Source organism: Rutidosis leptorrhynchoides, chromosome 4 (assembly GCF_046630445.1).
Source record: "Rutidosis leptorrhynchoides isolate AG116_Rl617_1_P2 chromosome 4, CSIRO_AGI_Rlap_v1, whole genome shotgun sequence".
NCBI classification, from domain to species: Eukaryota; Viridiplantae; Streptophyta; class Magnoliopsida; order Asterales; family Asteraceae; genus Rutidosis; species Rutidosis leptorrhynchoides.
In genome coordinates, this window is record NC_092336.1 from 43493580 (window position 1) to 43515809 (window position 22230).

Sequence of the window (22230 nt, forward strand, 5' to 3'; positions counted from 1 at the left end):
AAATTGACACCTAAACCCTAATTTTGACCCATTTCAAAATTAGTCAACCCAAATTCACCTAAAGTGGTTCCAATACTTCCATAATCACTAACACTAGTGATTACACACTACTTACAAGCCTTAAACATGATTAAATCATTAACCAACCCAAAACCCGCCAAATATCAAAATAGCAAGTTTCCATAAACCCTCTTCATCAACTAAATGGGTTTTACAATTAACAATCTCAAAACCCTAACATTGAATCTCAAATCAAATAATAAAACTCGGAGTTAGAACTTACCAATACTGCCAAAATGACGCCGTTGACGAGATGAGCAACTTTAATACTTGAGGTTTGACCCGAAACACTCTTCTTCTTCTCCAATTGGAGCTCTCTCTCACTAAATCTCTCCTCTCTCTCTAGGGTTTGAGGATGAGAGTGTTGGTGAGTGAAAAGAGGTGAAATGAGGATAAGATAGCCCATGGATCAGTTTTGATGATCCCAAACCGACCCCAAGTGAAAAGACCAAAGTACCCCTCATTTAAACCCTTTAAAAATGCTGAAAATTGCATCAGACGCAATCGGAGCACCGCTCCATAGGGTGGAGCGCCGCTCCAACCTTTAGGTGCTGGCAGTCGAGGAAAAACAGTTTTCGGTAACTTGTTTTGGCCATAACTTTTTGACCATAGCTCCGTTTTCGATGAATCAAATATCGTTGGAAACGTAATAAGATTTTCTTTCTAATGGTAAGGCTTTGAAACATCAACTAAAACTTTATTTGGGGTTGAAAAGATACGTACACACCTTGTCACTTCAGACAACGTCCAGTTTCCTTCGACGTTCGAGCAAGCAACACGTACATGCTTCGTACACTTCATACACGCATCGTACACCATAAATACATTATGTACAATAAATATTTGGGTCTTACAACTCTCTCCCACTTAAACTTGATCACGTCCTCGTGATCCTCGTCACTTAACCATCTGGACCTACACTCCACGGTCCTCAACATGAGTCCCAATCTGACTTTCCTAGAAAATTTCCCAATGAATCACCTTTAACAACAAAATCGTCACTCGCGATTTATCAAATCACAATCCCAGCACTAAAACCTTACTCATTCCCTCACGTTGGGAAAACTCAACCAATCTCGGACCGAGATATCAATCCCTTAACGTACCCTTGCCAAGTACAATGCTAAAAGCAACCAAGTCTCAACCTAAGGTCAACAACCCGAAATATGAAGACCGAAATAAAAACGAATCCTTACGGATAATTCTTACCACTTAACATCCCTTATAGTGCGCAATATGACCAATACGCAACTATCGTAACATTATAGGCAACGGCTAAAACCGCTAGCGCCCAAAACGACTATGGCAACGCAAATCCCAAGATGTACAAAATCGACTATTGTCACACCCGTAACAACATGTGAGCAAAACGCGGCTATCGCATCACTAAACACACAACATGGTCCTCACGACCCCACCATTGGCGTATAAAACAACCAATAGATCATACAACATGGTCCTTACGACCCCACCATTGGCGTGTAAAACAACCAATAGATCATACATCCAACAATCATGAAGGCTGGCCGAAAACTACATGCGCCTTAGTGAATCCGCACAACATGTGACTCACTACCTTCACCGCACAACGATTGGGATTGGCCGAACTACACGCGCCCTAGTGAATCCGAACTACACGAGAATCACTATCCCAAAAGAATGACCGCAACCACATGTGTCATTTGTGAATCCGAACTACACGCGACTCACTTCCACAATAAGATGACCGAAACTACACGCGTCATCGTGAATCCGCATCCATACGTGATCCACTTCCCAATCTCAACACAGGAGTGGTAATCCCATTCCCCATCGGTACTCGAATTTCCCGATAACGTTATACCATACCGATATAACACTACTCCCATGATGAAGTCAGCGGACCCTGTCAACGGTCATGTTTCACCAATCGACGCTCTTTTGGCCTCATACAACGAGTAACGTAACATCGCGCTCCGCTACGCCATAGTGAATCCTAACGGATACCACTAACCATTCACACAATCGAGCAAGAACCACCTACATCAATCATAGGCACAAAACAATAATTCTCTAGTAGAGAATCCGATACGCACATCCCTTAACCGAGGGATTTCACCTTGCTCGTCAAACACGTCCATTATCTCTCAACGAGATTTACCACATTACCACCTCGGTGATAATTCAAATCCAAAATCATAAGTACAATTTAACCGAAAATGTACTCTACCACAATCGACCAAATCTAGGTCCCGGCACTAATTTAGGATCTACTAAAAACGTCATCCGAAATCTCACACTAAAACTTCCTCGTGCGGGAGTGTAACTCCCCTACTTGGAACTACGTTCCATAACCGCATCTCGTACAACCGTACAATGCTACCAAAGGTAGACTTTACTAACAATTGGGTCCACACGACCCATCACCACATTTTGCTCCAAACTTTGAGCACACGAAGGATTTTAACCAATCCCTAAACACTTCGAACGAAGAGTTCATCACAAACTACACCACTTTACTCTCTCAATCATCCAATTGCTATAGCTCGTCAAATTTCACCCGATCACTCACGTACCTAAGGGTTTCACTTTGGTACCCTAAGTACAATGTAACCGCAACACAATCGGAGTCGAACACCACGCTAGTAGGTATAAAAGAGGCACCTAATGTCGCGTCACGTAGACTCCTTTACCAACATACATCGAGATCAACACTTGATTTCTCGGGTTTCATCCCACCCGTCGAACCTCATGGTTCATTAACTTCACACAAAAGCGAACACGCGCTTAACAACCGAACACCAAAACCCATTTCCATGGCTTGGTAGAATCATTTCCCAAATACTAAGGAATGCTTGGTTGCACCAAGTCTTACGACCTTCGCCCGACAATCAAACGTCACCATAGGGTACTTCCATTAGGAACGTCACCCATATCAATAACATGCACAAACAATGCATCTAAATAAACTTCAAACTTAACGGCACATAATAAATAATCAAAGGACATATTTATTAAAATGAAACGTACCTTAACGTCTCCTTGCCGCACCCGTCCCCGCTAACTTGGGACATTCCGACTTATGGTGTCCTTCTTCTTGGCAAATGAAGCACACCATGCCATCACCCTTTGGCACCGAACATTCCCAAGACTTGTGACCCCTCACGCCACAATTGTAACATCTAGACGCGCTAGAATCTGATATACTCATCCGCTTACCACCCGTGCTCACACTCGGACCCTTAGCCCACTTACTTGGAGCACCATATGAAACAACCCTTCTCTCACTTGAAGGTTCACCCATCTTTGATCGCGAATACGACTCGAAACCTCTAGCCACCATGAATAATTCCGAAAACGATTTTGCGTAACCCCGACTAATCTTATTCTTCAAGTCATCATTCAAAGTTCGATAGAAATCTTGCATCAACAGATGGTCATTCCCCAAATACTCCAGGCAAAAACGAGCCTTCGCCATAAAGGTCGTCTTGAGAGTATTCAAATCCATAGAACCCTGTTGCAAATTTCGTAACTCATTACGCATTTCCGACAAATCGGCTGAAGTTCAGAACTCCTTGAAGAATTCTTTCTTAAACTCGTCCCATGATAACGCCATAAACGTTTTGCCACCGACAAGATCAATCTTACCATCCAACCAATCCTTCGCCCTACCCCGCAACAAACTAGTAGCGAGTCTTGTCTTTTTCTCGGGAGGGCATTCAATAGTACGAAAACACCCTTCGACATCCGAGATCCAAGTTGTGCTTACCAAAGGATCCGGTTTCCCGTCATACATTGGGGGTTTAGTCCTCATGAAGCTCTTAAGACAACGCTCCATTCCACTACTACCTTGAAGTTCGGAATACTTCCTATCCATTTCTTCTCGTAACGCACTCATTTGCTCCGCAACGGCGGTCGCAACTCTAGCGTTAAACTCCACTTCGTTCGTCTCGATCTCGTTTCGCGTCGTCATTCTAAAGAATGCAAAAACGATTAGTCCGCGAACGTATAAAACCACACGCACAACACCGCCCCATCTTGCTCAACACTCGTCGTACATCACTCGTTAGACACGATTTGCACCCGTAATAAGGTTTGCAAGTCCTTATTATGCACACCCGTCGTATCAACTTGTTAGTACAATGACCGCCTCGCTCGATGATATAAACAACACAACCGAAAATTCTACGCGACATAAACACACGCAAGAATAAGGTCACAACACAAGCCAATATCCTAGTTAGTTCACCTACACGCTAAGGCACTAACCAAGTTCCCATTCCGACCCGTACCCCTACAAGTTCCACAACAAATAAGCACACACAAAAGTCTAAGTCTAGGCACCTAAATCCCTTAGACCATGCTCTGATACCACTTGTAACATCCCAACCCGTTATCCAACCAAAACACGCTTACATTTTTTTTTTAATACAAAGATCAAGTTTACAGGCAAATGGAGCGCCGCTCCATATAGGGGCGCGCCGCTCCGATCCCCGCTGTCCCAATTGTCGTTTTCCCGCAAAAAGATCTCCCGCTTCCCGACACTTTTAGACGAAACGGTTTTCACAACATTTAATAATAGTTAAAACTAACACGTTTCAATAATAAAATGAGTTATACGACACCGGGCCCACATATGCCCAAATTACCCTTTTTGTACAAAATGCAAACTTCGACCATATGACTTTTATTACAAAATAAAGCCGAGCATGGCGATTGGGGATACGCTACCCAATCCTAATCAAATCCAAAAGCAAGTCTTCTAAGCAACTACGCAAGTCCACTAATTCCCATGCTTACCCGAGCCACCGCATTCATGCACATCTATAAAAAAGTAAACAACGAGAGGGTAAGCTAACGCTTAGTGAGTGAGAATATACTACATACATATATATGCATAAAATGGACACGCCACACAATTAATCAAATAGCGCATACCGGAGCATCCAAGTATAGGGCAAGCTAAACTAAGCATACCGTACATTCACTAAGCAACAAGCTAACAACATCAACAATAAAGTTAGTTCACCAACGACGGTGTGAACAACGCCAATGAGCTACACCCGGAGGGTTAGCTACATCACAACAATACAACAATATATATAAAATAATATAAAATAATAAAAACGAATAAGGTTAACCCCTTAACCCAATACCGAAAACCAAATACCACGATGAAGATTGGCCGAACTACACGAGCCTTAGTAAATCTGCATCCACACGAGACTACTATCTTCATTACCACAATAACATCGAGGTTGGCCGAACTACACGAGCCTTAGTGAATTCGCAACCACACGAGATCACTACCTCAATAAGATGACCGAACTACACGCGTCATCGTGAATCCGCATCCACACGTGACTCACTTCTCAATATCAAAACCCTTCGCCATTGGGGTTAATTAATCCACGTCACAAACACGTGTGATAACGTGCACACAAAATGTGCACCTCGCCAAAGATGGTCAACCAAAACTCACAACCGTGCCAATTGGACCCATACACAAGCCCATCAAATCCACCTATATGTGAAGTGAGCTCTATAGCGGAGAATCACTTCACCCGACCCGCACCCATCCTACACATAGATATGAACATAGGATATTAACACTCACCTTGTCGCCTTGATGAATGCAACCGGAAATAATCCGCAACTCGCCATTGGAATGTACATATTCCATTATCACAAATACAACAACATAATTAGGATGGATTTATAAACCAACCCAATTTGACAACTAGTGCAATTTCGACCCAATTGCACTTCCAAGCTCAAACCGCGCCCAAACTAGCCAATAATCACTAACACAAGTGAGAATGGTCCTAATACACCAATTAAACCCAATCGTAAGTGTTAAACACCAAACTTGCCCAAATTGACACCCAAACTCTAATTTTGACCCATTTCAAAATTAGTCAACCCAAATTCACCTAAAGTGGTTCCAACACTTCCATAATCACTAACACTAGTGATTACACACTACTTACAAGCCTTAAACATGGTTAAATCATTAACCAACCCAAAACCCGCCAAATATCAAAATAGCAAGTTTCCATAAACCCTCTTCATCAACTAAATGGGTTTTACAACTAACAATCTCAAAACCCTAACAATGAATCTCAAATCAAACAATGAAACTTGGAGTTAGAACTTACCAATACCGCCAAAATGATGCCGTTGACGAGATGAGCAACTTTAATACTTGTGGTTTGACCCGAAACACTCTTCTTCTTCTCCAATTGGAGCTCTCTCTCTCACTAAATCTCTCATCTCTCTCTAGGGTTTGAGGATGAGAGTGTTGGTGAGTGAAAAGAGGTGAAATGAGGATAAGATAGCCCATGGATTAGTTTTGATGATCCCAAACTGACCCCAAGTGAAAAGACCAAAGTACCCCTCATTTAAATCATTTAAAAATGCTGAAAATTGTATCAGATGCAATCGGAGCGCCGCTCCATAGGGTGGAGCGCCGCTCCAACCTTCAGGTGCTGGCAGTCGAGGAAAAACAGTTTTCAGTAACTTGTTTTGGCCATAAGTTTTTGACCGTAGCTCCATTTTCGATGAATTAAATATCGTTGGAAATGTAATAAGATTTTCTTTCTAATGGTAAGGCTTTGAAACATCAACTCAAACTTTATTTGGGGTTGAAAAGATACGTACACACCTTGTCACTTCAGACAACGTCCAGTTTCCTTCGACGTTCGAGCAAGCAACACGTACATGCTTCGTACACTTTATACACGCATCGTACACCATAAATACATTATGTACAATAAATATTTGGGTCTTACAACTGTGTTGTTTATGTCAATTTTATATAACAAGTACTATAAAAAAAAATTAAGGAGCGACCAACGGCAAAACCCATAGGCCCATTAACTACCAACTCTATATAATATGATTCAATGACTTTTGAATCGAGCAAGTGGGAGGTTCAGCGCGTTGAAGGTGTTATTTTATAGAAAGTTGTTAAAAATATAGAAAAATATGGATGGTTAAATGCTAAAGAGATAACTGAGATTTTAAAGTAAAAAATGGGCAATGACTAAAAGTGGGCAAAAGAAAGTAGGGGATGAATCGTAAATAACGAAGGAGTGCAAGTGAAAAATGAACGAGGATTGAAAGCGGATAAAAGAAAGTGAAGGGACTAAATTGTAAATTATTGGATTGGATGATGTGATGTTTGTAATATTGAATGAACCCAAGCCTAAACAAGGCAATCCGAAACTACCATGTGGCATATGAGATTAGGCTTGTGTGCCAAGCCTATTTTCTCGTTTTGATTTTATATATGCAACTACTTTATAAATCGCGTTTTTGCATAATTTTAACATGTGTGTATTGGAATTGCCTTTTTTATGAAAAGTTTAAACTAAATAATCGTGATTTGTTTATATTTATTTTTGTAAATTATAAGTCATTTATAAGATTTGAGATGAGAGACATTATTATTATTATTATTATTATTATTATTATTATTATTATTATTATTATTATTACAATCGAGTGAATTGGCTTCATTGTAGACTTCAATTTTTAATTAGAAAAGGGTGTTTTTGTCTTTTGACACTCATAGATATTTACGAATTAGTTTCCATTAGTTTCCAGACTTTTCCATCACTCTCTTCAACCAAAGTTTGGTCTTTACACATGTACATACGCCATATATTGCTTCCGTCTTCACCTCTCACCGCATTCTGTACATCTGCATCCCCCTCAACCTCTCTCACCCTAATAGCATCACCGATGGCCCATCTTCTTCTACACACCACCCTAGACACCATCTTTACAGGCGTAACCACCAACGCCACCCTCCCCGCCATCGATTTATGTCATCATGATTTTATGCTAGGGTTTTCGTGATTCTTTTTCGTTGGTGATTTTGGGGTTTATGAGGTTTTCGATTTTAAATGGGTTGATTTCATCGTTTAAAGCTTTAATCGGTTGATTTCATCGAAGGATTATGAGGTACGAAGGTTCGCCATTGTCGTCTTCTTATCGACGCAATTCCCTGTCATCTGCTTGGAAAAGAGTAACAATTACTAGCAATTATTTTACGGTTTGAAAGCTGTACACAAAACACGGCCTGATGTTGTTAGCGTATGCTTACATATTCTTACTTAGAATAGTTACATGTTGGTTTGGTTATTATAACTATTATAGTATTATATTTCAGGTTATTAACATTTTTTTACCCACTTTGCAATTTAGGGTTTTTGTTTTTGCTTGGGGTTATTATTACTGCATTAACTGTTATTTGTGTTCATTAAAGTTTATGAATTTATTGTTATTCTGTCCAATTTTAATTACTATCAATCTTACTACAGTATACCCATGTCAAATTAATTAACATTAAGTAGATTATATGTTAGTTTAATTTGAAAATTCCCATCTTTGTGTTTCTTTAATAACAGGTAAGAGAGTTTGTTTTTTTTATTGAAGGGGTCTAAATGACAACATGTATATCACCCTTAATAATTCCTTTAGAAGCTCATGCATGCTGCTAAAAAAAATAGAGAATCAATTGAAGAAGCTGTTTATGGTGCTGAGATGGTTTTTGTTACTGTAGGTATTTGAAACACTAATATGATATATATTTGTTGTTTGAATTATGCAACTTAGCAATTGCATTATAAACCCATTCTGGGTGTATATTTTGGCTTTACCAGATATAGTTTCTAACTATGGTGAACTTGAAAGTATGCTATTTTTGTAGTTATACCTTTTTCAATACATTTGTCACGCACACTGAATCACATGAGTTATATGCCAACGCATCTTGAAAGTGTTTAGGTGCTACTTTTAACTAGACATTACAAGCATTTTTTTGGGTGTACACATTACACCCAAAAATTAAACACCCCAAATAATATTTAGTTGTTAGAGATGAAGGAAATTTAGTGTTTATTTGTTGTCTTTGCTTACATGTTTAATGTGTTCTTCGATACATGCATTGTTGTTGTATAAATGAATTTATGGTTATAAATTTAGCTATACAACAATTGGTTTGGTGCCCATGTGTAGAGATTAAGGTATTTAGGTTGGGGTATTTAGATGAAAGTGACTACATTTGTGACTTAAAGGTATATTGAATTGTATGAGGTTAATTTAAAATAGTGTTTAGGACATTTGTATGATAGTGTGTTTTATAATGTTGTGATCTTTCCAACTTGGCATAACAAACTTCGTAACACATTACAGACACCTTTTTGAAAGCAGCCTGAACAGGGCCGTCTCAACAATTTGAAGGCCCTAGACGAAAACTAATATGAGCCCTCACACACGTTTAATTTTTTAATACATATAAAAAGATAATACTTAAATTTATCAATTTGTATATACTTACAATGCATTTAACTATTTAAATAACAATATTACAACTTTAATTGATAATTTTTTATTTAACTAAATAAAATATTTTGAAATATATATATATATATATATATATATATATATATATATATATATATATATAATTTTGGGCCCTTCAAACTTTTTAGGCCCTAAGCGGTTGCCTATCTTGTCTATGTTCAAAGACGCCCCTGAGCCTGAAGCTACTTCACGAGCATATGCAGGTTATAGTTTTTTTGTTTCAATTTTTTGTTTCAATGTATCCTAGCCACTCTACAATTCTTTTGGAAGGAACATCTCACAATATGTAAACATTACAAAAATTTATTAGTATATGTAACACAAAATATGTTGCCTGCAACCCGAATGAATGAATGAATGTATATCAGGCTGGCCACCGCAATGCGCGGTTGGCCACCTGCTTGTTATATATAAGATGTCGTGTAAAAGCCCCTAAATTTTATCATGGAGTACAATACAAAATAAATTAACCATGAAATCCTTTCCCAGCTGCCGTATATAAGATGTAAAACGGTAAATTCTGGAGTACAAAATAACCTTAACCCTAGAAACCTTTCTCAGCCACCACTATTATCTTTTCGTCCTCTACCTGCCTCCGGCATCTCACCGGAGGTGCGGTTTGCTTCTTTCCTTTTCTAGCTTTTGTTCCTTGCCTTCACCTCTGTATCCCCTCTCTCATCGTCGATCACTCTAGCTTCCGATATTTCTTCTTTCCGGTTTGGTCTGACTATAAGTGACGAATGCTTCGGGTTTCCCTAGTATTCTGTGGTCCGCGGGTAGGGAGACCAGTTGTTGCGTCGTATCCATGGTTGTTGGCATTTGGGCATTGTTCTTAAATCACCGAAGCTCCTTTAGTTTCCGTTCTCAGGAGACGAGGAGCATCTTGTTGGAGTATGATACAAATTCAAAGCGAGCGGAAGCATTTTTAAAATATTTACAAAATCATACTCTTCCACGGATCATTGTACAAAACTTTAGCAAACAAAATAAATTAACGAAACCAAACAAGAGAAGATTAGAATACAACCTTTGTAGCCTTTTGAAGATCGAATTTGAAAATTCAAAGAAGTTTCTCTAAACGGTAGACACCCAAAGTTCCAACCTTGCTTCGATCTATACCTTCTACTTAATGGATCTTTTCTTCTTCCTTATTTCCACCAAAAAATCAAACCCAATTATAGATTTCAAGTATTTTGGTTACTTGAAAATGAGAAAGAAAATAGCATTTTTGTATGTGTGTTTTGTATCTTTTGTATCTTTACATTTTCAATACCAAGACTTGGTATTATATATTACATAATTGATACAATAAATACATCTATTACAAATATAATAAATAAAGATTTGAAAAGATTTGCAAAATCAAATCTTTATATAAAATAAGATTTATAAAATCAAATCATATTTTATAAATAAAATCAAATCTTATATCTTATATAAAATATGATTTGTAAAATCTAATCAAATCTCTACATATTTAGATTTGTAAGTATATGTATACACATAAAAAACTTACTTAATTTATTAAACCATTAACTAATGATTAATAAATTAATTTCCGATTAGAAGGTATATCAAACAATTTACGATTGGCCTTTGTGTATGACCAAATAAGATAAATGGACTTTTATTATTTAATGTCATGGGCATATCTTCGGAATATATGTACCACGATCAAACCACGTTCGAACCGTAGCCAACCCGAGAACATATTTCCAACAGACTCTCACTTGTACTGACATTAATAATATTGGCATGTCTTAAAAGACACAACATGTGTAACAACTAGTCTGCTATGTTACACTCCTATATTTTGATTTATATCAATCATCCTTTTGTTCATGATATCTATATGAACGTGTGACATGGTTAAGTGTCAATCATCATCTCAAGATTATGTTTCCCGATGGAGATTTGTGGTGATCAAATAGACTGCAATTGCATTAATTCAGTCGTAGCATGGCCATGCATTTAATTCAGCACAAATCAACGATGGGCCTCAGAGATATCGCTTAAACTCGCTTAAAGAAGAAGGAACAAATTGCTTCAACTGTATAGATATCCACCACATTCCATGATATACCCAATCTGCTCCCTTATGACCGGCATTTACACACAACGTTAGAAACAGGTCAAAGTATAACATAGTTTGTGTCAGGATTTCTCATACATATCCAATATAGGATAAATGATGTTGCCATATTAGAGCTTACCTTTTGACTTAAAACCATGAAGTAATGTCTAAGTGTGGTCACTCCAGAACCTTGAATCAACTATCAAGTTCCTCATGAATGTAGTTTCATATAAGCTTATATTACTACACTTCATAGCAGCCTTAATTCAATTCTCTCTTCCTTAGAGAATGACCGACTGTGGAAGTTTATGAAATAATATTCATTGGAAGTTAAAACATGCAAAATGAAACATGGCAATATACAATGAAATGATCGCATCGTGCGTATAATATAATCTCAATATATTAATCATCAGATCAATTGCAACTTATATTATTGTCCAATGTTTAAATTTTCAAACTTAACATAATAAATACAATCAAACTTTATCAGATTGGAAACTAGCGTCAGAGTATCCTTTGACGCTCAGCTCGTCATTCCCACCATAGACCAAGAACATCTCTTTAGTCCTCCTAAGATACTTTAGAATGTTCTTGACTGCTATCCAATGAGCTTCACTAGGATTGGCCTGATAACGACTAGTCATGCTTAGTGCATACGACACGTCAGACCTAGTGCATATCATCGCATACATGATCGATCCTATAGCTGAAGCATATGGAGTCCGACTCATGGTAGCTGACTTCAAGTCAGATTTAGGACATTGAGACTTGCTCAATATCATTCCAGGGTTCATAGGAACGCACCCTTTCTTGGAGTTATGCATACCGAATTTCTTCAGTATCTTATCTATATATGCACTTTGGTTTAGCCCAATTAATCTCCTTGACCTATCTCCTATGTCTTTCATGGAGAAACATTTCACTAGCCAAGCTTTGACATCTTTCAATGTCTGGATATCATTTCCCATGAGTAATATGTCATCGACATATAGTACAAGGAAGACTACAATACTCCCACTAGACCTAACATAGACACATGGCTCATCTTCGCCTCTAATAAAACTAAATTCTTTGATTTTCTCATTAAAGCAAAGATTCCAGCTACGAGAAACTTGTTTAAGTCCATAAATGGACTTTTGAAGCTTGCACACACTATTAGGATACTTAGGATGTACATAACCCTCAGGTTGTGTCATAAACACATCCTCTGTTAGCTTACCATTAAGGAAAGCTGTTTTTACATCCATTTGCCATATCTCATAGTCATAAATTGCAGCTATGGCAAGAAGTATTCTAATAGATTTCAACATTGCTACTGGTGAAAAGGTTTCATCACAGTCTACACCATATTGTTGCGTGTAACCCTTAGCCATTAGTCTGGCTTTAAATGTGTGTACATTTCCATCCATATCGGTCTTCTTCTTGAAGACCCACTTACACCCAATGGTATTAGTACCTGGTATATGATTAATCAAGGTCCAGACTTGATTATCATGCATGGATTGGATCTCGTTGTCCATAGCCTCTTTCCACTTGGCAGACTCGGGGCCTGTCATCGCTTCCTGATAGGTAATAGGTTCATCAGAATCTATATTTTCGTCATCACCCTCAAATATGTGTAAACTATATTTCTTTGGTGTTCGACGCACTCTATCAGATCTACATATGGGTGGTGGCTATAGGTCAGTTTCTCTTTCAACTGCAGGCTCGTCGACCTCTTGAGGAGAATCGGTTCTAATATCGGTTTCTATGTTGGTTGATTCTTGAATTTCTTCAAGGTCAATTTTGCTCCCACTGGTTCCTTTTGATATGAGATCCTTTTCAAGGAAGACTCCCATTTGAGACACAAAGACTTTGTTCTCAGTAGGGTTGTAAAACAAATATCCAAAAGAATCTGTCAGGTAACCAACAAATAAACACTTTTCAGATCTGGGTTCAAGTTTATTTTGAGCTTCATGACGAACGTAAGCCTCACAACCCCATATTCTTAGATATGAGAGAGACACAGTTTTACCATGCCATATCTCATAAGGTGTTTTAGAAACTTTCTTGGTTAGGATAAGGTTAAGGATCCTTGCGGTAGTTTGTAGGGCATAGCCCCAAAAACTAATTGGAAGCTTTGTGCGGCTCATCATGGATCGAACCATATCAAGTAATGTTCGATTCCTCCTTTCAGCCACAACATTATGTTGTGGTGTTCTAGGAGGAGCTAATTGTGAGATTATCCCACAACCCCGTAGATGATCACGAAATTCATCATTAAGATATTCACCACCTCTATCAGATTGGAGAATTTTAATTCTTTTGTTCAGTTGATTTTCTACTTCGTTTTGGTATGCCTTGAACATTCCCAAAGTTTCAGACTTTTGTTTAATTAAATAAACATAACCATATCTACTGAAGTCATCAGTAAATGTAACAAAGTATCGTTCCTGGTGTCTAGTAGGCGAACTGAATGGACCACACACATCAGTGTGTACCAACTCCAACAGATCATTACCACTTTCACAGTTTCCTGTGAAAGGTGCTTTTGTCATTTTTCCTAACAAGCAAGATTCACATTCGTCATATGATGTAACATCAAAGATTTTAAAATTACATCTGACTGAAGTTTTGCTATGCGTTTCTTGTTTATATGGCCTAAACGACAATGACATAGATACGTTTTATCCAAAAAGTCTTTGGATGAATCAACATTGTAGATTGAACTATCATTTAGCTTTGCTGTGGTTTCTAAGATGCATTTACAAGTACTAGCCTTGAAATAAAACATCCCATTTTTGTGAACAAGTATTGATCCATTATCAAAACTAAAATCAAAATCATCTTTAAATAAAGCACTAAAAGATATAATGTTTCTTGCCATTTTGGCACTGTAGCAAACATTAGATAAAATAATACATAGACCAGAATCAAAAGAAAGCTTGTATTCTCCAATCATGTTAACAGAGGCAATGTTCTTATTCCCCATGATTAGATTGAGCTCTCCGGTCTTCAGCTTCCTACTTCTTGTGAGTTCCTGCATATTTTGTACAAATGTGAGTACCACATCCTGTGTCCAATACCCAGGAATTAGAAATAGTAGTATTGTTTAGTTCAATCATGAACAAACCTGAAGGTACAGCGACACCCTTAGCCCATAGTTCATTAAGTTCCTTCAAGTACTTAGTACAATTGCGCCTCCAATGTCCTTTATCCCCACAATGGAAGCATATTGCTTCTTTAGGAGACTTAGTTTGCGGGATCTTTGAAGTAGAAGAGTTAGCAATGCCCTTAGGTTTAGGTTTAAAGTTGGACTTGCCAATCTTACCCTTGCCCTTGTTCTTGCCCTTTGTTTTGTTTTTCTTCTTCTTAATCCCACCTTCACGAATGGCTAGGACAGTAGTTGCGGGTTTAGCTTTGGCCAAGTTAGCCTCAGCAGTTTTCAACATGCCATGGAGCTCCATGATTGTTTTCTCCATATTGTTCATATTATAGTTCATAATGAATCCTTTATATGCACTAGTCAGTGAGTTCAGGATAAAATCCGTTGCAAGCTCCTGACTTATGGAAAAACCAAGGCGCTCCAGTCGGTCTATGTACCCTTTCATTTGTAGTACATGGACACTAACGCTACTTCCCGTTGCCATTTTACAAGATACGAGAGCTTTCACGGTGTCAAACCTTTCTTGCTTTGCTTGTTGTTGGAACATGTCTTTGAGTTGGTTAAGCATGTCATACGACCCTAAGCTCTCCATACCCTTTTGGAGCTCTGGAGACATGGTCGCCAACATCAAGCATGCTACCTCATTAGACTCAGAACGACATTTTTCAAACTCATCCCTAGCCACTTGAGTAGCTCTCGATCCGGGTTCTGCCGGTAAGGGTTCCTCAATTGCCCCGATCTTTCCTTCCATCCTAAGAGCAATTCTTAGGTTGCGAAGCCAGTCTATGTAGTTCAAGCCCGTAAGCTTGTCCTTTTCGAGGAGCCCTTTAAGGCAGAAATTAGTGATTGATGACGGAGTAGGATTTGTGTTTGTTGCAGACATCTATCATATTTTTAAACTAAGTTGTATTAGTTAGTTTGATATGTTTAATCCTTGTTAAGATAATTACCCAAGTGTGTTCAATATTCAAACAATTATAATTAACAAGGCTAAAATCCATATTTCACTTATGGTAACGACGGGTTTACCGCGGATCGCCAATCATAAGCTATTTAGGTAGGTAACTATATTACCAATTTCATTCATTATGAAATTCTTAGGTTCTGCAGGATTTAGTGATAATCAATTATTTCACTGGGCATGTTTAATCCCTTCTACGCTAATCCTTCTTCGTGGCGTGTTTGCCGCAAATCACGATTTCAGATTGTAAATCGTCCGTGATAGATACACGTGAAATCCGGCCCAAGACTCTCGGGTATCGCAAAATTCACCTCACCCTTCCCAACACCCAATTAAAGTCTGGCCCAAGACTCTCGGGTATCGCGAACTCTAACAGGTAGAAGGTTCGGATGTGTGTACTACTCACGGGTAGCGTAAAGTTTACATTAAAAATGGGGTTTTGTTTTCTTTTAGCAAAAGTAGTTTATTCCATTTTAAAACATTTGCTAATTATGTATTGCGTGTTGCGTTTGTTAAACTAATTTTAACCAAACCATTTTAAGTGATTATTGTATTTTGTTTCTATACTAATTTTCTAGCTAGCATGGCATAGACAAATAAGAACACAATAATAATCATGACACACAATTATCGGTAGTATGAATCGAGTCCTATGCATTTTTCCGGTGAGCCAACACACGGAAAAACATGGTCAACTAGGGACATAACCTTGTGTGAGAATTGGCTCCCACTAAAACCGCCATCTCCATTATATGCTCGGATGGGCCGCCTTGTGAACATCGTCTTCTTGATTCCAATATTGGTTGCATTATCTTACAAAATAACTATTCTATTTTCTATACTATTACAAATACAATATAAATAGAAAGAGGACATGCAAGTCGTTAATAAATTATTACATTTATCCCGAATAAATAATAAACACGACATGCAAGCCATTTAATAAATTATTACATTCATCCCGAATAAATAATAAATTAAATCATACAACCAAACATCCACACAAGGGTCTTATTGAGGAAAATACTACCGATTTCATACAACAATCACATACATAACAAATAGAGTGCCAAATATCCATTTTCATGAAACATGTTTCGATAAGGATTGATTGAAATACTTAATGACACACAAAATAATCAATCCTTGTTTACATAACTTGTGTATGTATGTAAACCCACTTCATATTTGTAAGTATGATTTTCATGCCAAAATCATCCAAACAAACATATTAAGTGAATCAAAATATGTTGGAGATTTATTCACTTTTTAACAAGGCATAAAGTCTAAAATTAACAATTTTAATTTTCTCATTTCATGTAAAATATGAATATAATTTATGTACTTTATTTTCCTAAACATTGAATCTTTAATAGTCAACAACAAAGCTACTATTAAAATTTTCGGATTTTGGACAGATTCATACATCAACTTTAAATGGTCATATCTTACTCATTTCTAATTCATTTACTCCAAATTGGACATGAATTTTTTAGTAAAGTGTCCAAGATGAACTTTATATTATTGTTTCAGATAGTTGTATCTAGGACATCTAAAATTCAAATCACATATTTCATTGATTCTGTAATTTTTTTTTGCATGTGAATTAGTGGCATATATCATGATGGTCAGAGGCAGAGCTATGTAGAAGGCAGTGTGGGCACGGGACATCACTGAAATACGCGATGTAGTAGAATTTTTTTTTAGATTTTTAGCTAGTGACACTAGCGGATAGTGTAAATTTTTTTGAGTGACACAACGGAAATAAGACATCTAGTAGAATTTTTTTTGAGTTTTAACCGGTGACACCACTGACCACAAATCCTGGCTCCGCCCCTGATTCATGGTGAAACATTATAGTATGTTTTTTGAAAGACTCGCTAGCATATCATACATTAAAATTATAATGATGATAATGTTGGAACATACAAGTTCCTTCTTGCTAATGTTTCATAACAATGTAGAAACATACCCAAAATACACTCAAATATAATGAATATAAAATGGGAGAACAAAACCACACATGACTACATTTTGCTATTCTCTGCTACGTTAATTATTTTTTTTTTTTTGAAAAGCAAGCATTATATAAAACAACCGAAGGATTACATCGAGTATAACAAGCAGAAGCCAAGCGAAGCTAAGAACTAAAAACTAGAAGGACTAGTGTATGTATGTACAAGGGACGAAATGAAGAGAAACATTAGCCGATGCCGGATCTAGACGAGACATAAGAGCCGGGATTGATTAGCTATTGATGCCAATCTAAGGATGAGTTTTTGAGCCGTTTAGAGATCCAACCGAAGGAGGTTGTTTGGATACCAGATAGAATCCTCGCCGAGTTCCACGTTTGGTTTTTAAAAACAAGCTCATTCCTAGCCTTCCAAACCGAATAACTTGTCACCCATTTGACCCCTTGCCATATGAATTTTCCTGTCGAAGTGAGATGCGGGTGGAGAGAGCTGTCATCGAAGATATTAGCCATTGATAAAGAATTGGTAAATGGAAGGTTCCACCATTTAAGGATGAGGTTCCAAATATCAATTACTTTAGGGCATTGGGTTAGACAATGCTCCACCGATTCAACACTGGATATGCATATGGGACATAAGACGGAGTCAAGATCGATGCCTCGTTTATCAAGCTCTACCCGGGTCGGGAGTCTTGAATGTTTAGCTCTCCAAACGAAAATTTCGACTTTTAAAGGAATCGCTTTGTTCTTTACCGTTTCAACTTGAGAGGTTGCGTATGATCTTTTTTCCTCGATAATAAGGGATAGAATTTTTGTTCTGAATGTGCCTTCAGGAGATAACAACCATTTACATGAGTCCGATGCGTCTTGATTTATATGGACCTGAGAGATATCCGAAACCAGCAAGTTCAAGTCACTTTGAGCCCGCCCTCGAATGGGCCTTACCCAAGCCCAATTAAAGGTAAGGATCCCGTTTACTTTTGAGATTCGATCTGCCACTGAAGCCAGCTTGTTTGATTCCAAGGCGAATAGTCTGTTGAACTTATCTTTTAATTTGATGTTGCCAATCCATAGATCTTGCCAGAATTTGACTGAAGAGCCATCACCAATCTCATTGATAAATGAAGTGCTAAAGTTGATATCTAGAGAATCGATTGCCAATCCAGCTTTGATAATGTTACTCCAAGTTGTGGAGAGTCGTCGTGACCTGTCATTGTTAGTGCAATCAAGCCCATCCTCCGCCCCATAAATACTTGCAATGACTTTAACCCAAAGAGAATTGTGGTCCGATTTGAATCGCCACCACCATTTACCGAGAATAGCTAGGTTTTTAGCAAATAAAGACCCAACGTTTAGACCCCCCGACCCATAAGGAAGAATGATCATATCCCATTTGACCCAACAATCTTTTTTTCCCTCACCCGACCCGCCCCAAAAAAAATTGTACCTTAAAGATTCGAGAAGCTTTAGGACACCCGCGGGAGCTCAAAACAAGGAGAAGAAATATAGGGGCAAACTACTTAGCACCGACTTCACAAGGGTTAACCGCCCACCGAAAGACAAAGATTTAGCTTTCCAATCCGAGAGCCTTTTTTTGAATTTATCAATGACCAGTTGCCAAGCACTTGCCTTGTTCGAATTTACTCCAAGGGGTAAGCCAAGATATTTAAGAGGAAGTGAACCAGTAGCACATGAGAACCGGGTTGCCATCAAAATAAGCTCACTGTTATCGACTCCTATACCAAAAAGGCTACTTTTTAAGAAATTAACTTTAAGTCCCGAGAGTTTTTCGAAGCATCTTAGAAGTTTCATAATATTTTTAAGATTATTTGTACTCCAATCACTGAATAGTATCATGTCGTCGGCGTATTGTAAGTAAGACATTATTACTCTATCACGCCCGACTTGGACACCTTTTATTTCACCAGCCTCGATAGCCCTTTGGACCAACAAATTCAAACCTTCGGCGACAATGATAAAAAGGAATGGCGATAAAGGATCCCCTTGTCTAACGCCCTTTTCCGGTTTGAATTCTCTAGTTGGTGATCCGTTTACGAGAATTGATATGGAAGTGGATGATAGAAAAGCGTAGATCCATTTAATCTATTTTTCACCAAATCCTAGGTTTCTCATCGTGTCTATGATAAAGTTCCATTTTAATCTATCGAATGCCTTTTCGAAGTCAACTTTGAAAATTAGCCCTTTTCTTTTTTCTCGTCTTAGCTCATCAATGACTTCGTTTGCAATAAGAACACCGTCTAGAATATATCTACCGCTTATAAATGCACTTTGCTCGACACCAATGGCTTTGGGAATGACTTTAGATAAGCGGATAGAAAGGACTTTTGATATGACTTTGTACACACTTCCGATGAGACTAATCGCCTAAAATCTCCGAGACCTAAAGGGTTGTCAGTTTTGGGGATTAAAGTGACAAACGAGGAGTTACAACCCTTAGAGATTTCCATACGATCCCAGAACCAATCAAACACATTCATTATGTCTTTTTTGATTAGCCACCAATAAGACTTGAAGAATTTCATGTTAAATCCGTCGGGGCCCGGTGCTTTTGAGCTACCACAACTTTTAACCGCCTCCCAAATTTCCATTTCACAAAATTTATCCTCCAGTATCATGTTGTCACTTTCAAAAATTCGGGTACAATTAAAATCAAAATTGCCACTGTCATCGTTATCCAATTTGAAAAGATTTGAGTAGTACCTGAATATTTCATTCTTTATTTCCCCTGGCGTGATAGACCACGTACCATTGATTTGAAGACCACGAATTGTATTTTTGTTAGCCCTTCGTATGATGCAATTATGAAAGAACTTCGTATTTTCATCGCCTTCCAACGTCCACTTGATTCTAGATTTTTGTTTGAGCATGTTGGTTTGGACCTTTTCTTTAGCTAACCACAACTTTTTTTCGTTTAGCTAGGATTCACGTTCGCTTTCAGTAAGGGGCCTGGAATCAGCTATCAATTCCCAATCATTAGCAGCTTTTGAATGAGACAATATTTCTTCTTCTAAATTCCCTAAAATCGAGCTGTGATTTTTGAGTTCAAGCTTAACATTTTTTAGCTTGTTTCTAATTATTCAATCAGGTCTCGATCCTGACATGTTAGCGTTCCATGTCTTTTCAATTATTTCATCGGCTCCTTCGATTTTGACCCATTCGTTGAAGACCCTGATTGGTTTGGGGCCGAAGTCGAAGGATTCGTTTCGCAGGATAATTGGAGCATGATCTGAGTTTTTCCTTTCAAGGACTGTCGCAGACAAACTAGGCCATCATTGATTGAACTCCTCTGAAATCAAGAATCTGTCCAGCTTACTGAATGTGATTCCGTTATCACACACACGAGTGAATTTTTTCCCACCAAGTGGGATGTCGATTAAACGTAGTCTGTTGATGATGTCGTTAAATCTATTTGCCCAGTTTGGATTGAACTCGCAGTTAAACCTTTCGGATTGAGATCTAACCTCATTGAAATCCTCGCAGATTAACCAAGGCATATTAATCTGAGAAATTAAAGCCTCGAGACTGTCCCAGAAACGTATTTTCTTTGGTGTGGAGTGAGGACCGTATACGTTTACTATGGCCACTTCGGGATCAATGCCTTCGATTTTGCCTTTGATAGCTAAAAAGAACTCTCCTTCTATTGCCTCGTTTACTTTAATTATTGTGGGATTCCATATTAACAATGACCCTCCAGAGAATCCTATCGGATCTTTTTGAACATATTTGAAGTTGGACGATCCCCAACAATATGTAATGAACGATTCTTTGTAGGTACCACACCTCGTTTCTTGAAGAGCCGTGACCCAAGGGTTTTCTTTACCACATAGAGAGCGAATCCATCGAGCCTTACCATCTTTCCTAATACCTCTAATGTTCAAAGATAGCACAATCATTGAAAAATATATATAAACGAGAAAGCGAATCGGAGAATTACTGATTGTTCTTCCATCGGACACCCAATTTGGTTTCGAATTCCTTTACACCGGCACTGGATATTGAGTTATTGGAGTCGAGGGTAGTGGTTTTGGTTGAATGGCTAGAGGTTCTGCTAATTGTGGGTTTGCGTTTGACAGCTGGTGGGTTGTGGATGTTATTTTTGTGGTTTGATCTCGCAAGTTGTTTGAATCTGAGGAATTTTGAGGAACAGGGTAGAGGATTTCCAGTTGAAGGACCTGGGGTTTTTTTGAGAATGATTTTTTGGGGGTTAAGATTAGGTTTGATGCGGTCGGTGGGTGGATTGGGGTGATTGGGGTTGGTTTTGTTATCGATCGGGGGTTTAGTTGTTTGTGGTTGGGTTTCTTCTATCACATAGGAGTCGAGAATAGGAGATGATGAGCGATTGTTGGTATCTATTAGTTTATCAGGTTCTTGAACAATATGTGAATTGTTTTTTGGTAAAGAATCGGTGATTGGCAAGGGATATGAGCATCGGTTTGAGTTAATGGAATTGGGGGTGTGAATAGAATTTGAGTTCGTATTAGTGTTAGTGAGATTGGGTTTAAGTCTTAGGCTCGGGTTATTTGTGAGTGTGATAGGCTTAGTAGGGATTTTTACAGAAATGGGCACAGGGGAGGTAATGGATCGTGATGTGGGCTTGGTAGTTGTTGTCGCAGTATTGGGCTTAGAGTTGTATTGTGGTGGGC

The 22230-nt window shown here is 38.2% G+C and overlaps 1 protein-coding gene across 1 annotated transcript; it reads right to left on the bottom strand.

Annotated features, from left to right (window-relative positions):
• Positions 1–20856: 20856 nt before the first annotated feature.
• Positions 20857–21480, bottom strand: LOC139840593 (uncharacterized). Its single transcript, XM_071830852.1, has one exon. It carries the CDS (start codon positions 21478–21480, stop codon positions 20857–20859), a length of 624 nt encoding a protein of 207 aa, XP_071686953.1.
• Between the last annotated feature and the right edge of the window lie 750 nt (positions 21481–22230).

What these genes read in the sequence shown, in the direction of transcription:
- LOC139840593 (XM_071830852.1), bottom strand. Translation starts at nt 21,480, where the DNA reads ATGATTGTGCTATCTTTGAACATTAGAGGTATTAGGAAAGATGGTAAG.